This window comes from Rhipicephalus sanguineus, chromosome 4, assembly GCF_013339695.2.
Source record: "Rhipicephalus sanguineus isolate Rsan-2018 chromosome 4, BIME_Rsan_1.4, whole genome shotgun sequence".
Classification (NCBI taxonomy): domain Eukaryota; kingdom Metazoa; phylum Arthropoda; class Arachnida; order Ixodida; family Ixodidae; genus Rhipicephalus; species Rhipicephalus sanguineus.
Genome location: NC_051179.1, coordinates 188,186,198 through 188,204,735, shown reverse-complemented (window position 1 = coordinate 188,204,735; position 18,538 = coordinate 188,186,198). Strand labels below are relative to the sequence as shown.

The 18,538-nt window shown below is 46.6% G+C and overlaps 1 protein-coding gene across 1 annotated transcript in view; it reads left to right on the top strand.

Annotated features, from left to right (window-relative positions):
- The window catches only part of LOC119391923 (serine/threonine-protein kinase Pink1, mitochondrial), a 116,592-nt gene that overhangs the window by 89,996 nt on the left and 8,058 nt on the right, over positions 1-18,538 (top strand). The window contains exons 8-9 of the mRNA XM_037659572.2: positions 10,071-10,195; positions 14,213-14,434. Of these exons, the coding sequence (XP_037515500.2) occupies positions 10,071-10,195; positions 14,213-14,434 (347 nt within the window). The remainder of the gene's footprint in view (positions 1-10,070; positions 10,196-14,212; positions 14,435-18,538) is intronic.

Below are 18,538 nucleotides of genomic sequence, written 5' to 3'. Positions count from 1 at the left end.
CATCGACCGAAAAGAAAAAAAAAGATGGTTTTCGCCTTTGAGTTGTCTTAGGAGAGTGCATAAGGGACCCTGTGAGTTTTTCGCCTGTGTTCGCCCCTGCAGCGCATCATTACCCTTAAGTATGCCATACCAACTAGCCCCAGTTGAAGCACGTTTGAAAGCAATCGATAGCTCTAGGAAGCTGGAACCACCCAAGTTCCTGTGGTTCAACACCCTTTTACATAACTTAAGCTTTTTAGTAGTGCTGTGTCAATAGCAAAACTTTGGGTGCAAAGTTAAATCAGGTATTAAACTTTGAATCCGAATTTAATGGAATATGGAGTATTTTTTTAATACATTGAAGTTAAAAAATATACTGTAAAACATTGTCAGAAAAACACGTTACTGCACAACCAGCGTACTCCTACACAGCTGTTCCTAGAAAAAAGAACTGTTCAGTACAGCTGTTCATTGGAATGGGTGTCTCCAAGTTGAATGCCTGTCAAGGTAGTGGTTATGGTGCTCGACTGCTGACGCAAAGGTCGCGGGATCGAATCCTAGTCGCGGTGGCTGCATTTCTATGAGGGTGAACCGCTAGAGGCCCATGTTCTTAGGTGCACGTTAAAGAACCCCAGGTGGTCAAAATTTCTGGAGCCCTCCACTACAGCGTCTTTCTTAACCATATCATGGTTTTTGGACGTAGCACCCCAACAACCATTTTTATTATTAATAACTCAAGGTTGCTGTGGGAGAAAACGAGTCGCTCAACATGTCCCGAAAGCAGACATGCTCTCCTGCTAGTCTGCACTAACTCTATGCCTGGGGGCAGCACACTAACAGCCGCATGAGAACAAAACTGTGCCCTGTAGTGACGTAGGTAACAAACGTACCATATTGGCACTTGACTCGGTAGCTTGATAATTTGTTGTTTTTAGGGTGATGCTAACGAATCTCATATCACGAGTTGATTTTTTGGCATCAACGCATTATTCAGAGAGGACATGTTTCACGAAACGAGTCTGAGGATTGCCTGCACATTGCAATCAAGTACGAAGCCAAATTCGCAGCATTGGCAACAGCCGACCGTTAGAGCGGCAGATGTAGTGTCATCACAAAATGTCAGTGGTGCACATTCTGTAGTTAGCTTGTGCTCGTTTATTTCGTGCTCGTTTACTGCCTGTCTGTGTCATATATGTTCCTGTGAATGGCAAATGGTAATGCACCCGTTTCATCGTAAAAGCTGATATCAAAGGAAAGCTATTTTGCACGTTGCAGATAGCATCGCGTCATTTTGCGAGCCCTAATCCCACGTCTGCGAGCGGTGCTAACAAAGAAAGGAGATCTTGAGCTGCACGTCGACCAAGAAAAGTTTCTGTGGGTTGAAAACTGGAAAATATCCAGACCTCTGTGACAAGCTTGCAGATATTCTTAACCCTAGAAAGCGCTTCATAGAATCCATGGTTTCTGCGGAACTCAGTTTGAGAACCCATGAAATACGGTATAAGCAGATGCTGTACTTGACACTTTTACGCCGCTCTCTTTCCAGTTTTGGGTACTGATCAGGCTACTTTGTCTAAAATAGCGTCGGGGTGCAGTGGCGGCCGTTAACCTTTCCGACGAGTCAAAGTTCACGAGGAGAGTTGGGTTCACTCCCGTCATTTAGGAGCACTGTGATTAGATTTTTCTTGAATGAAACTGCGATATTTATTTCCTATAGTTGGATTAGAAGTCCACAGCATCTCCTGCCGAAAGGCATTCCAGCCTGCACCAATGGGCATGCACTCCCGACTGATGTCATAAGGCTGGTGACATCGTTGCCGTCAGAGAACGTGTGGAGCTGGTCAGCTGCCGTGACTCGGTCATCTGGGCAGGGCCTCTTGAGACTTCTTAAGCTGTATCCTACTATAGAACTTTCAATAGTTCTTTTTTTTTTTTCGTGAAAAGTCAATTGCGAATCAAATCGAATAGCAAACGCTATTTAAAAAGGTATTCAAAAGGTAGGAACACGTCCATGTGTTCTTCAAATAAATCTTTTCAGTTGCGAGTCAGCGCTCGTCCGTGTCCCTTCTGTTCTTTCCATCTTCGTCGATCTTCGCGCTGTACATAAACGTGAATTCCTTACGCCTGTGTATCCCACGCAATATGTTCTATTCAGCTTATGTTGATGATGTACAAATCGGATTTACATCCTGCAGTTTAGCAATATGCGAGCGACATGTTCAGCTGCTCTTAATAAGGTGTTGAAATGGGCTGACGAAAATGGTTTCACGCTTAACCCACGAAAGAGCACTTGTGTTCTTTTTTTCTAGGAAGAGAGGCCTGCACCTTGATTGAGATATATATCTGCAGGGCCATTCACTGCCTGTAAGAACAGAGCATAAGTTCCTAGTTGTTATACTAGACACAAAACTATCCTTTGTACCACACACACAATACCTGAAAGACAAGTGTATGAAAACTATGAATATGCTGAAGGTTTTGTCGCGTACATCATGGGGCAGTGACAGAAAATGTCTCATGAATCTGTACAAAAGTCTCAACTCACATGCCTAGACTACGGGGTCATAATCTACCACTCTGCCACACCGAGTGCATTGAAGATGCTGGATCCCGTGCACCATCTGGGCATTCATCTTTCTACGGGTGCTTTTTGGACGAGCCCCGTAGAAAGTCATTACGTGGAATCAAATGAGTGGTCTCTTCATTTGCAGAGATGCTACATTTCTTTCGTATATTTTCTAAAGGTCAGTGCAAAAAGTGAACATCCCACATACAGTGCTGCAAATGTTTTATCTAATTCCCATCTCTTTCATAACCGTCCTGCATTGAGAGCGCCCTATTCATTACGTGTACGAGGTCTTGCCGAAGAAATCGGAGTTCCACTCTCTGAACACAGTGTGATGGCACCTGCAGTACAACTGCCGCCGTGGCAATGGCAGCTGATACACTGTAAGGTATCATTCGAGGAAGTTACGAAGCACATGCCTATTGCACATATCTGTACGTACTTCCTCAAACTGCAGTACAAATACACTTTTCCTGAATTTTATACCGATGCTTCAAAGTCTCACGCTGGTGTGCCCTACACAGTGGTCGGTCCATACTTTGCGAATGCAGGTGTCCTTCACCCCAACACAAGCATTTTCACAGCAGAGGCTTATGCAATACTGGCGGCCGTTAAACACATTAATGAAATAAGCTTACACCACGCAGTAATTTACACTGACTCCTTAAGTGTTGTAAAAGCTTTGAAAACTCTTAAAAAGCACAAAAATTCTGTTCTTGTCTCCCTTTACTCTTTTTTATGTACGGTTTATACACTCGAACAACATGTTGTGGTGTGCTGTGTGCCAGGGCACCGCGAGATCGACGGAAACGTGGTGGCGGACCAACTAGCTGCATCCACCCACGACGACACTTCCGCCAATACATCCGTAGCTGTCCCTGCACTAGATCTTAAACCCTTCCTAAAACAAAAGGTCAGGGCTTATTGGCAGCGCTTGCGGGACAGACAAACACATAATAAGCTACATGTTATCAAGCCGAATCTTTAAAACTGGCCACTGCAGTGATTCCACTCCTGCGCCAACTGCGCCAAAGTGCGCCAAATTGTATTTACTGCACCATCCTGATAATATCGACGAAATTTGCGCCAAACTGCGCCAAAGTCTTGGGTTTGGGGGCGTCTATCACCGGCAATCGCACCGCCGGCGCGTCAGAACATGTGAAGCTCGATCTTGGGGCTGCCAATAAAGTCGCAATCATGGACCAAGAATTATTCCGCTGAATACATAGCGCTCGCGCGTGCGTTCCGAGTAAGCCAGGATGCCATGCACGGTGCCTACGCAGCTTCTGTTCTGCAAGTCGGCTCGACAGCAAAACGCGCTCTCCGCAGAGGCTCGTGACGTCTAGGCCTATCGGTAGCGAGAAAGTGCGACGGCGATTCGTCGGCGGACGTCGTCTGTTCCAGAAACGCTGCTGATAGCTCGTTTCAAGCATCGCACGGCACGTAAGGAAAGCAATGTTCAGTAATAACTACATGAGTGCCGCTAAAATGTCTGTCACTTCTGTTTCCGGACATCGCGGAATGAAATCTGGGATTGCTCGCAATAGATATATGGGACAATATCGAATTTTCCTTGCTTCGCGTTTATGGAAAAGCACGCGAACGGTGGAAACGCATTGACACTTTTCCTCAGATATACTTTACCCATGGATCTTCATCCAGAACAGCTTTTTCGTAATTCCTTCCGCCAGCACGTCCGAGTTTGTAATCACTCTGCGGTAAATACCCCCTAAAAGGCCCTGCCCTTTCTCGAGCTCACGTGCTAGGGTTCCAATTCGAATTTTTTGCTTGCTTTTTTAAAAATGTCATCTCATTAGTAAAATCATATCTCCTGGTCGGAGCAGCCGCAAATGCGCAGCCAAGCGAGTGACATGTCCATAGAGCCAATAGGCCTCCAACGCTCAAGTTTGCGCAGCGCCGTCCGCCGCCCCAGCGGAGAGAGGGGAAAACTCCGGTAGCTGGGACGGGTCGCTCTTGCTTGGTTTTCCCATCGCGCGCGCGGAGAACGTGCTCCCCGGGGCTTTTATCTCGCATTTTTCACGCTATGGGTGCCGTTCCTTCGTCGTACTCGAAAGCAGGCACGCAGTCCTGCTGCATTGTGAACTGTCACAAAAGTTTAAAAATGTCGAAGAGCCGAAAACTTCCTGTCATGTTCTACCGTTTCCAATGCAAGCAGTCCGAGGAGCAGAGGCGTCAAGAGTGGATTATGGCAGTTCGCCGCGATGCTTTCGCGGTCTTGTCACCTTGAAGCAGTTTTTGTCGTACACAGTATTACGAACTATTACCGGGGAGAAACGCGATGATCGCGCTCATTTGAAAGGGAAGTGCGTTTGTGAACCGAAGTTACAACAAATAGACAGCCGCTGTACGTTTCGAGATTGCGCGCTGGCTTTCCGAGTCAACCATTTGTAATGTTACAGCAGCGGAGCATTTGGGCTCATTACACCACAGTTTAAATAACGTACCGTGAGTACTAAGTGTTTAATTCAGCTGATTGCGGTACATTTCCCGTCGCGGCTCCCTGTAAACAGAATTAAGCTGTATGTTTGCACTGAGCGTTTATATTGGCCTTGCATGCGACACGCCGTGATTGCTTAGAAGGCTGAAGTGTTGCGCTGCTAAAATCGTGGTCATGGGTTCGATTCACGCATACAGCAGCTTCATTTCGATGGGAGCGAAATGCACTAACACCGGCGTACTTAGATTTACGTACACGTTAAAGAAACCCAGGTGGCCGAAATTAATCCGAATTAATCCACCACGGCGTGCCTCGTATTAATGTCATGCGTTCGGCACGTAATAAAAAGCCTTGCATGCCGCTTTGGAAACGAGCTGAAAAAAGAACCAAGGTGGCAATTAAATTTTCGATGGCTTCGCGAATTCAGATGCGCTTATTATTGGGCACAAATCTCGGCATAATCATACACATGCGCGATCCCAGTGGGTATTGTATAGTATCAGGGGCGTAGCCAGAAATTTTTTTTTTGGGGGGGGGGGTCCAACCATACTTTATGTATGTTTGTTCGTGCGTTTGTATGTGTGCGTGTACATATACGCAAGCAAAATTGAAAATTTTCGGGGAGGGTTTGACCCCCCCCCCTGGCTACGCCCCTGTATAATATGATGCTGACCAAGCGAGCTGTCGAAACAACCAAAGCGACATTCGAATAAGCGAACACGGTGCGTGATGAGGCGTCGATATTATTCGAAATGAAACACGCCTCTGCAAGAAACATGCATCGTCGAAGTGGGCATGAAATATTTATTTATTTTTTGTTTGCGTATATCATTATGCTGTCAAAGGGAGCTCTAAAAAAATCCAAGGCGACATTAAACTTGCGATCCGATGTTGTTATCATTCGATGCAAACCTCGGCAAAAGTGAAACTCCCACGAAACTGAACACTGCGCATTGCGATGCAGCCAGTGACTCAACAGGGCAGATGTAAATTTATGCTCTTCACACTGAGCTCATAATAAATTTAAAGCCGCACGACAAACTTGGCATCTAAGCAATTGAAAAGTTATCAACAGAAAACGCTCTCGAAAGCGTGCTGGTTGGTTGCTGACAGCTCCGAGTATACACGACTGCCGCAACGAATCTGCGTTTTACCGGTAACATAATTACAGAACTCGCGCAGTCACCTCCCTACTCATGTCAAAGAAATGTGCCCGTTCAGCATCCATGGGCGTCCGGAGGGGGGTGCAAGGGGGGGCAGCTGCCCCCCCTTGGAATTTTGGATAATAATTTTCTATGCAGTAGCAGTAAGCTACACAGCTTGATTAGCACACTCCAGTCCCGCATATCCGCGTGAAATATCATTCAGGATTACCAGCCAACTTTGCACGTTGCATGCTGCTATGGACGAATCTTGCCGGTCATGTCACGGCAATGAAACAAAAGCTACCTATGCTGTATGCCCCCCTCCCCCTCCCCCACCCTCTGCTGATGCACCCCCCTGGAAAAAGTTCTGCGGACGCCCTTGTCAGCATCTGCACGCACGTAGCGCTCGCACAAACAGCATCGCCCTTGACGACCTGCTCGGTCCCGAAAAGGTGGTCGATCAACCGTCCTCCTCTGGTAAGATTCCCACCGTTAAAACGTTTTTTTCCATCTCTGGGATCTTTCTAAACCTTCAGAGCAAGCGACACGTGAAGCTGCACGTGCACGGCGAGCAGAGAACAGCGCGTGCAGGGTGCCTGAACGTGCGGAGACAGCGCAGTCAAAAGGCAGGCGCGGAGAGGGGAGCGACCGGTTTTCGCTAGAAAGGCGGCGAAACGCGTGCGCCGCAGCGCCCCCTGGCCGAGCTTGGGAGGCCTATGGGGACGAATATTTGGACACGATGGTAGCGCCGTCTGGATTCTAACGGTAGTTGCAAAAACAATTCAAAATATTATCTTGCTCTCAACAGAAAAAGCTTTTAGCATCTTTCACATGCAAGTTAGTTTTAAGAACTACGAATATTTTTTGTAGATTTTATAGCTGTGTATAAAATGAAATATGTTTCAAACGCACAAGGGCGTTTTGATATGGCGCCTGGCGTTCCGCATAGCAGACGATGCCATCGTCGTCTGCTTCTACGTCGCCGCTGCCCCCCACTCGCTCCGGCAGCCCCCTCTCCACCCTACCTGAATTTTTCTCATTTCCATAATGTACACTACAGTCACTTACTCATTAGGTACTGACAAGTATCTTGCATACTTTAGTAGGGCAGTGCTGCCGCATGCAGGCCGAGAGAAATGACAACGCTGATCACACAAACTTGCTGCAATAAATTATTTTATTGCGACTGCATCGATGGTTACACAAAATGAAGGACACGTAAGTAGCGTTTTAGCATGTATACCAGCGAATAACATGCATGCATAAGTGTTTATATGCAAAGAAGGTACGTACTACGCATAGCCCCACCACAGATGTCCGGAGCACAGAAGCTGTCCAGCGTTGGATGATAAATAGATCCAACTGCACGAAGCCTTCGCTGGTATAAGAAAGGTATACCGCTAAAGTCCCTGCACTTCTGCTGCTCAAGATGTCGCACCACTTCGTTCACAGTATTCAGCAAACTGTCTGTAACTGATATGAACATATCCGCGTCCCTTTCACGGCCACCAGTGCGGCGTGACTTCTGTTTTCTGGTTTGCGCTGCCACAAAAGTGCGTCACTTTCAAATCTTTTCAGCCTTCGCGCTATACACGCTTCTAACAGCATAAAATAATGAGAAACGGTTTTTTGTGCATTTGGACCTGAAGTCTTACAAATAAAATCGGCGAAAAAAAGGCTTAGATGGCGTTTCGATTACCGCTGCCGGCGGTGCGCTGTCGTCGTTTCGATGGGGGCGACACCTGAAGGCCCGGACGCGAAGCTCGCATCATGCCACCGGCTTGGCGCAGCTGTCAGTAGCGGGCCCACAGTGAAGCGGCTACGCCATGTTACACGTCCGCCCCTCGCTCTCGGGGGTCAATAGCTAACGGTTAAAAAAACTCAGTTTCGCTTAAAAGCGAAGCAATGAATGCGATACCAAAAAATTGTATTGTGAAACGAAGTAAGAGTAGCAGCTAACTCTTTTGGATCCGATCTCGCGTAACTCAACAAAACGCTGGTTTAAGGGAATATGGCCCCTCCAGGAACCGAAGCGTTTTCTTGCTCTGAGTTCTCTAAACGCGAAATAAGCGTTGAGAGCACAGCAAGTTTACGAGCCGTCTCCTGATGCCTCGAGATAGCGCGCGCGCAAGCGACTGCGCCCTTCGAACGATGCGCCCCTCACCCCTTCCGCTCCCCTGGCGTCCCTTCATGCTCCTTACGAAAGACGGGCGGGGCGTTTCCTCTCTGTTTGATGAGCAATCGACGGCAGGCCGCACGCGGAAAGATGTTATCTCATGCGCTGTCCGTGCGGCGGAGACAGACGGCCGGCTAGTTTAATCTCCGCTTCAGCCGGGTTCGTCGCCAGCGCTCGCGAGCTTTTACCTGCGGCTAGAATGCGCGTGGTGATGTTATTAATTTGGACTTTATACGGCAAATTACGGCAACGGCGACGGCAAAAATCCGCCGAGAGTGTCCATATAATTGCTATCGCAAGGGTCAATGTACGGGGCAGATTTTGCGCGTCCCCCCTCTTAGGTGATTAGGGGGGGCCGGCCGCCCCCCCTCTGCCCCCCCCCCCTGTGCGCACGCCTATGCTCCTGAGATGATTTTTTCCATGAGATTTGCAATGAATCGAAATATTTCTAGCCTTCATAAGAGCCCCATAATAATGCTCAGGTGCTTGAATGTTAATGCAATATGCTTCTGTATTGCACTCCAGGATGTAAAATTCGCTGCTCCAAAGCGCTCCCAGATCCAAAATTATCTGCTCCAAAGTGCTCCAAGATGAAAATTTTGCTGCTCCAAAGTGCTCCAAAACTGAAATTTTGCTGCTCCAAAAATTGCTCCAAATCAGAAGCCCTCGGTAGCATCACTGCCACTGGTATCAAGCTCACGCTGTACACAAGTAACACTTACCAGGATGAGAATAGGACACACATACAGCACACATACATATCTTCTGTCTGGCGGTGATCCACCCAGGTGTGAAAGATGTAGAGAACCACTTACCGTGCTCCACATCCTGATCCAGTGCAATGAAATAGACACTATCAAGAAGAAGCACTTTTTATTACCCTACCGACAGCAATTCCCACTACATCCTTCCATGTTCATCGGTAGGGAACCACTGTTTAAATATGAATCATTGTTCGCATTTTGAAAGATGTAAATACCTTTCACGTCATATTTCCAGGCAACCCGTAGCACGGCCTCTCAGTAGAGGTTGCTGCTGCGGTGGCTACATTCAAGACAGATCTGCCTCGCAGCCCTTTGACCCAAGGGCTGTTGACGAGGCATTCGTGCTGACGCCATGTATCCGTAGTTTTAATATCACGACCACTTATCGTTGAGGCTCTCACTGCACACAGGTCACGTCACTCTCATAGTTTTATTACTTGTATGTTTTACCCGCCTGTAACGCGAGGAATTTTAGGCCCCTATACAGCCACTTAACATCACCATTGGTCACACCCGGTATCAGGTCCTGGCACTCTTTGGCCATCAATGGCCCTTGCGCCATAAAACACCATATATCATCATCATCATCATGTGAGGAGGGCTATCGGCATCGCTATCGCTTCTCAGTGTTGCTGAAGGAGGGACTTGACTTTTTTTAGTGGCTTCTCGGATCCATGAATTCTGCTTACAAAATGTGCATGTGACTTGGAATCAATCGCTGCAGGCTTAACCACTAAAGGGGAGGAGCTTTCGTTGTGCCGTAAAAAACTGGGTTGAGAAAAATCTGTTGTCATTCCCTTTAAGGCAGAAAGTTGGGCCAGTTGGTAACGTGAATAGTAGGACATGTTTACTAGCCAAGATCCTGTAAGAAGATCCTGTATTCCTTCTTCTTGTCTACGTCTTTTTTTCGCTAGTAAACATGTCCTATTAGTCCCTTTAAGCTTTACCCAACTACATGCATATATGTATGTGTATACCGTAGGTACAACATGTCCAAGGCTGGTTCTGTCGGATTTTGGCAGCTGCCTGGCCAGCACGAACTTACAGCTTCACTTCGTCTCGCCCGAGGTCAACCGGGGCGGCAACCCCGCACTCATGCCACCCGAGGCAAGTGTCTGGCTCTTGAATGCTTCAAGCAAACTAGCTTTCAGCTTGAAAGTGTTTTGCTCCAAATAAAGGAGACAGCAAGTGTTACAGCTTCATTTCAAAGGGCCCTGCAACACTTTTCCAAGTAAGCATCGAATTGCTTCATTGTAAAGGAGTTTAGTGTCTCACAAATCAACTGCCGCAAAAATTTCCAGAATCCATCAGGTACAAGCGGAGTTACAGGGGTTTGTTGTACGCTTTAAGCGCTTTCTCTCTCTCCTTCGATACCAGTGAGCACGCTGAAAGCTACGCGGGGGGGGGGGGGATGACAAGGGGGCAAGAAGATACGTCAGCGCATGTCATTGCCTTGAGCACTCTTTTTTTCTTTTCAAACATGCGGCTTACTTTCAGTGGGATTGCGAGCACGTGCACGGGTACGTAGCGGCTGCTGTTTGGTTGCAATTGTAATTGCAACCAAACAATTTCTGAATTAAACTGGTTGGCTCATGTGTTCCCAGGAGCCTCGTCTACCCATAAGCAGTGTATTCTGATTATGCTGAAAAGTGTTGCAGGGCCCCTTTAAAGGTACCCTTTAAAAGCTGCCTGACCTTGTCAATAGCACTAATGGTAAAACCAATCATAGTGTTTGAAATGTAAGTAGGGATTAAGGCAGATACAAAAAAAAAAGCTATGTTGTGCAATCTTGCAGGAAGCCTCGGCACTGTTCAGTGGACGTGTAGAAAATACTGCACATAGTTGCTGTAATTTAAGGCCACCACACATAGTACTTTAAATTGCTGTCTCTGTATTACGTAAGCATTCACTCCTTATTGTATCTTTTTTTTACGGGGCAATAAAAGTTAACGCTGATAAGTGTCGTAGCCTTTATGCCAGTAGGTGCAGACTTTTGGCGGATTACCCTCATTGCACGGTGGTGTGCTGGGGTGCTTTTGTGTGCGTTAGTAAGGGAGTGTACAAAAAGCTATCAGCTAACTCTGCCACAAATGAGAGCCACAGCTATTTGAATAGCAGCAGTGGCAAGTCCTATCAGTCTCCACAAAATTCATGCATAAATGGTCTGTTTCTAAAGTAATAAGAATGGGTCTGGTCAAAAGAATTTATTGATCTGATCGGTGCATATTGTTTAAACTCTTCAGAATAGTTTCCTTGGGCATTGATACACCGAGTACAATGCGATTCCCACACTGCAAAGGCTTTCTGAAAGTTAGCTGCCGTGACCTCTCTGAGAGACTTTGTGATAGCCCATTGAATGGCGGGAACACCATTGAAACAGTGACCTTTCAGGCTTCTCTTGAGCTTTGGGAACACAAAGAAGTCTGCTGGGCTCACATCAAGGTTGATGCAGTCCCGATACAGCCCTGATGTGAGCTCTGTAGACTTCTTCATGAGAAAAACCCAGCGCCAGTGCATGCTTAGCAGCGCAACACTTCAATTGCTACAGGCAACAAGAGCGGTCATGCGTTCGTTACGAGGCAACTATTAAATGTGGCAATGAGAAATGACTAGTGACATCGATAAAAGATCAGATTTCCACATCAGAAACAGCTGATCACCAACAAGCGCACGATCGAGAGCCTGTCAGTTATTGTAAAACTACACGTGACAAGCACACCTTCGACAACTGCATTTCTGTACGCTCACTGGAACTGGGTTTTTCGCGTATGACTCTGAAATCTGGGAGTTATAAGAGCTTCGCTTAAAACTAAAACAGAATCCAGAAACACGTGTATGCCAGTACTTAATATGTCACATTACAGAATGCATATGAGTTCTTTCAAGTCCTTAAAACTCAAAAGTATGATGTGCTCAAGAATGTGTAGAATCGGGCCCTTTTCCTTCAGAACTTTGCCTTCAGACTTTCATGAACAGTGCAGTCGAAAACCAACTAGCATAGGCTGGCTTTCTATGATTGGATAACGTGAATTTGGCATACTTCTCAAACACTGCGCCATTACAAGTGCACACGCATCCTGCCTTGTAACATGAACACCACAGCATGAACGAGGCAATATCGGTGAGTACTGGCATTTCTGTGTAAGCTCCCCTCAAGTGTATAATTTGATTTCTGCGTCAAGTGATACGTTTTGTATAAAATGAAATCTACACACTGCTTTCATTGAAGTGCCTGTCTGCAGCGAGCAGGAGCTTGATTAAAGTGTTACAGGTTGCTTTAATAGTTTCTTTTCCTTACCTGTTTTCTTTTAAATGCATGAGCATCTCTATGCCAACTCAACAAGATAACTGTCCGTCCCTCCGTCTGTCTATCACGCAAGACAATTGCTGCCCTAAAGAAATAAACTAATGAAAGAAAAGCTTTCACTCCAGCACTTGGCTTTGAACCCGGGCCTTCACGTTTTGAAGGCAACTGTTTTAACCACTATGCTACACATCAATGCTCACAAAATATGAATATGTGTGACCTACACGAATACATTCTACCCACAGTGCATAGCAAATGTAGCCACTTTACACTCTATGTGAATGCTTCGTTGAATTTCGCGGAGGTGCAATAAAAGCCATCAATCTGCATGACACGATTTAAAAGCAACAGGGAGGACTGTACACATCAGGAAAATTCAAACTTTGCACAGTTTTCATGGGAAACACATGTTTAGGTGGTTGCAGGATGCGCATGCCATTGGACAACGTTTCATGGTACATGCATGAGTGCCATAAAAATGATGAAACGCTAACTAGTGCTAGAGAGATGATGAAAGACGCCATGCCGATGCCACCCGGCTGCTACCCACAACTAAACGCAACACTTATGCATCACTTAGACAACTCCCTAAGGAGATCCTGCATTAATTTTTTCTTCAACTTTGAATTTTGTCTCACTGTAATGAGAGACTGATACAGGTCTTTGTAGCATTAAAGGGGCCCTGCAACACGTTTTTAAGTTATAGAAAAACCCTACTATTTGGCTCTTTTGCCTTGCAACTCTCCTGCCACAATATTTTTATTCTTTAGTTTGTGAAGTAGAGATGGAGTTATCGTGTTGGCTCTCTCCATTCGTCCCCACGAGGAGGAAGCTACACAGGGGTGCATGTCAAGCAGTGTCCTGTCTAAAACAACCACACATGGTTATTTGCTCTTCATGTTTCCTTGACTGTATTGGCCACTGCTTCTGATTCAGTCCTACACGGTGCTGGAGTGGGGTGATATCCCACAGGCAGCCATGGTACCTCTACGACGCAGCTCGTGGCCTCTGAGCTTGTGCACTAGCATGCGAATGTATGAACTCAGGCAATATCTTTCACACCCACTTGCTCCCACATGCTGTGTGGTTTCTCTGAAGAGAGAGCTATATTTGGCCATCTGTGACGTGAAATTTGGCTCATTTGTTCATAAGAGCCTTGACTGTTGATCAGCAGCATTTTATGACTATCTTCAAGAAGTTTTCCAGGGCCCTTTTAACGTCGTGCACTTTTGTTGTGCTGAGAACGGGATGTGATCAAGGTTGGGAATTTTCAATATAACCATATTATAACTTATATGCAACTAATATATAATATTATTCAGAGTGTTCTGAGAATGTTGTTTGACCAAAAATATTTCTGCGTCAAATTCCGATCTGCATAATTGAAAACGCTTTGCAAGGCCTTGGAGGTCCTGGAATACCCTTGAAATTTTGTCTTTAAAACCTCTACGGAGCCTTAGACACAAGTGTTGCTCAGTGGTGATAAGCTGCATGCATTCTCATCCAGCTCTTTTTAAATAATGCTTAACAAAGGACACCTTTTAAATAATGCTTAACGTGGACACTAAAGTAGACCTGCTCCTGCAATTTCAGTGGCAGGTTTTGTGTGTACTTAGTTTGCATTGTGCAGGGATTGGCTGCCAGTCCTGCTGTGACAGGGATTGTTAAATCTACAGTAATGGGTTCATGATACTGACACGTACTGCAGAAGATGGCCTGCTCAGAGTTTTTGTGCAAGGTGCCATCTCTGTAGAAGGGAACAAAAATGCAGAACACCACACATGAATGCTGCGTCACCCTCTTGCTGCCCTGAACAGGTTGCAAGAGCTGAACCAGGCCTGCTTTCGGTTATCGATTACCGGCGCGCTGATCTGTGGGCAGCAGGCACCTTAGCCTACGAGTTGTATGGAGCACCGAATCCATTCTACGACCTAGACAGCCGCACCTATGCTGAGTCTGACTTGCCCAAACCACCCACTGCCATGCCTCCCGTGGTGCAAGCACTGGTCCTTGATATGCTGCGAAGGGACCCAAAACAGGTGCGCATGTCTGCCTTGCTGTCATGTCTTATGCACTAAAAGAAAACTGGTGTGCGTTATTATTTTCAGCATCATATGACAGCTCTTTAAATTTTTAAAAGAGGCTCCTGATTAATAATTTGTTGCCACCATAAGCAAACGAAATATAAATCGTTCGTATTCAAACGTCGTCACGGAGACGTAATCGCCATGTACAATATAATTATATCATTAGCATGCAGCGTAAAGTAAACGCACCAGTCTTGATATAATACATCTATTCTGGTGAAAGAAAAATAGAACTTCTGTTTTTCTATTTTCTTTGCTAAGCTTTACTAAGAGGCAGCTCTTTGCACATCTCACTGCAGCTTGGCACAGAATGCCTTAGACGCATGACGCATGCATAACGTTCGCGTGTGCTCGAAGGCCCGACTTGGGCCTTTTAATGAACGGGCCCGAGTCCAGTCCGGTCCGCAGCCTCAAGCCCGGGGCCCGGCCCAGGCCCGCCGGAAAACGCTTCGGACGGCCCGGCCCGGCCCGTCCGGGCTTTTGGGTCGGCCCGGGCCCGTGCAGTGCTCTAACGTAGCAGGATATAGAGCCGCCCGCGCTAGCGCGCGCGCCAGCGATCGCGACCGCGCCCTTAGAATCAAAGTTCAAAATTGCTGCTCGAGCGACCCCCCCCCCTCCCCGCGTCTTTTCATGCATGATCAAGACGGGCGGGGTGTTTCCTCTGCTTCGACAGCAGGCCTCCCAAGCGGAGTGGTGTAAAGCCCCTTGATGTTGGAAAGTAGCGGCGCTCCTTTATCCACGCCGCCTCACCCTCGCCGGGCCGGCGCATCCGCAACGCTGAATGGCTGCGACGTGCGATACCTCCCAGTCAGGTGACCCTGACGTCACGAGAAGCGAGCGCGAGCGAACTTCGCACACTTTCAGTTGCTCACGCACGCCATGAACCCTCCAGGCGTGTGTACGGGTGTGTTCAGGTGCATGCGTGTATGTATGTGTGCATATGTGCACCTGTGTCTGTCTGTGCATGTGCGTACGTGTTAACGTGTGAGTGCATGTGCGTGCGTTTGTGTCTTTGCGCGTGTTTGTGCGTGTACGCACGTATGTGTGTGTGTGCGCGCCTGCGCATGTGTGTGTGTTTTCGCGCGCACGTATGTATGTGCATGCGCGTTTGCATGTATGCCGTGCGTGTCTGTATCACTTATGCGTGTGCGTGCTTGTCTGTATCGCTGTGTATGTGCGCGTATGTCTATCACGTGTGCATGTATGTGCCTGCGTGTCCGTATCGCGTGTGTATTTATGTGCGCGTCTTTATCGCTTCTGTATGCGCATGTATATGTATGTATGTGCGTGTGTGTCTATATCGCGTGTGTGTGCGCATGTGTATGTAAGTGCGTGCATGTCTGTTCGCATGTGCACGCACGCGTGTCTATCACATGTGTACGCGCGTGTGTATGTGCGTATCTATATCGTGTGTGTATGTGCGTGCGTGCCTGTATCGTGCGCGTATGATCTTGTGTATCTATGTGCGTGTGTGTCTCTCTCGCGTGTGTATCTATGTGCGTGTCTTTATCACGTGTGTATGATCGTGTGTGTGTGCCTGCGTGCCTGTATCGTGTGCGTGCGTGTCTGACAGCGGCACTGACACAAAAAGGCTTCGGGCCCACTCTTTGGCCCAATTCAATTTAAGTAAACCGCACATTCCTTCTTGGCTGCCTTCTTTGAGCTCATCAAGACCACAATTATGAAAAAAAATTCTCGCCTATACTTTATGCTGGTTACATTATATGCGCTTAATACAGCTTCGCGTTACGGACAGCCGAGGCGATGACGGAGAGGTAAACTGCTCAGCCGCCAGTTGGCATACTCATTTTTTTTTCGAAGCGCTCATTTGTATTTATCGAAGCGTCTTAAGAATATATTTGTCACTTAATTGGTTATATCGGAAGCCCACTTTCGTCATGACTGTTGCTTAAGAGACAGGTTCTCATTTAATGCTTCAAGGGGCCGATTAAACAAGCGCGCGCAGTGATTCTGTTAGGGCTGCGGCGAGGCAGTGGAGGGTTCAGCGTGCCGTGCGCAGCGCGTCTGCCAGGGGAGGGGAGAAATCCGAGGAGAATTGAGCAGGAAAACGCGCGCGCGGAGGAGAGTGTCGCTGGGTGTGTCCAGATAAGATAGAACACGAGGTCCCGGTCAACATTCCCGATTTTGATGAAATTTACTGTAGGTCTAGGCATTACACCCAGAACAATGGTTTCGCAGTTAGTTTTGCGAAAAAAAATTTTGTTCGCCTGAAAAAAAATATACAAATTTTGGCCGCAAAAAAACACTTTTCCGCCAATTTCGCGATTTCTGAATTTTTAGCGCACCTAGGGAAAAAACGGTGCACTTCTTGGTCACAATATTTATTCCCCTTAAAGAACAAGTGAAATACAATCTTATGAGTCTTTTATTTTCCTTGCTTGTCGAAGCACTTTTGAAGAAAAAAATCACAAACTTGGCAAATCGCACAAACTACCTTTATTTCGGGAATTTATTGCTGCATGCAAGTTAAAGTGAGGATAATAAAAATCGGTACATATTAACTTTGATACTTTCGCTCTCTTTTAAAATAATTTGCATAGTTTTATCGCGTTCTCTTTCACTTGATAAGTGAGCTGAAACGTAAGTTGTTTACAAAAAACGCCGAACTTTGAAAATTATTTTCTCAAAAAGGCCATTCTTAATTTTTTTTAAAATCTCTCTGATTGAAGTCAAGGGCGTCATCTACAATTCTGCACAAAAAAACGTTGCATTATTTTGGTTGCTAACAAGTTATAGTGCGTCGAATGTGACCATACCAGCCTAGCGGCCGCGTCGTCCGTTATGTGCTGAAACTCGGATATAAGTTCCTAAAAATACTTGTACGTGACATAATCACAAATCAGTAGCTCCACACCAACAAATGCGCAGCAAGGTGTCATGGTTCAGCAAGCTTTGTCTTGCGATGAGCCGCTTGAGAAGCCCGCAGCAGCGGCCGCTCAATGCTGCGGGCACTCACATTACATGAGTGCCACTTCTACTGCGGATGAGCCCCGCTTGCGCGCCAAACTACGCTCAGAAGACAAACGAGAGAAGGAATGCATCACTGTGAAAGTTAAAGGCCGTTAAGTGCCAACAAATGTCGTAATATGCAACGAGAACCCTGCCGGCAATTTTCCAGTGAGCGCCTTCATTACAGCACGCATGTATTTTTTTCCCTGCTGTTATGCGCGAAGCCGCAAAATATCGTGTAAACGCTCGACTTGCGTTGGATATTCTATCTGCGGACGCACAACAATACAGTATTGTAAAAGCAGTTCTTTAATGAAGCAAAGGACTTGGACACACTTCTTTTCACAGCCGGCTGACACAAGTGTTCTGGCACGAGATGCATAACTGCAGTTTGAGTTGCTCGACCATCGGAAGCACGTATGACAGCCCTCTTAGATGTCAATGGATTTATTTTGTGTCATATGTTGCTCATAGAATGAACCTAATATCTTTAGGCCATAAGAAGAGAGAAAGCAACACGTGAGCGTACTACTGGAGGCGCTCACTGGGAAATTGCCGACAGAGTTTTCGTTGCATACTATGACATTTGTTAGCACTTAACAGCCTTTAACTTTCACAGTGATGCATTACTTCTCTCGTTCGTCCTCTGAGCCTAGTTTGGCGCGCAACGGAGCTTATCCGCATTCGAAGCGGCACTCATGTAAAGTGAGTGCCCGCAGCATTGAGCGGCCGCTGCTGCGGGCTTCTCAAGCGGCTCATCGCAAGACAAAGCTTGCTGAACCATGACACCGGGCTGCGCATTTGTTGGTGTGGAGCTACTGATTTGTGATTATGTCACGTACAAGTATTTTTAGGAACTTATATCCGAGTTTCAGCACCTAACGGACGACGCGGCCGCTAGGCTGGTATGGTCACATTCGACGCACTATAACTTGTTAGCAACCAAAATAATGCAACGTTTTTTTTTGTGCAGAATTGTAGATGACGTCCTTGACATCAATCAGAGACATTTAAAAAAAAATTAAAAATGGCCTTTTGAGAAAATCATTTTCAAAGTTCGGCGTTTTGGTAAATCACTTACGTTTC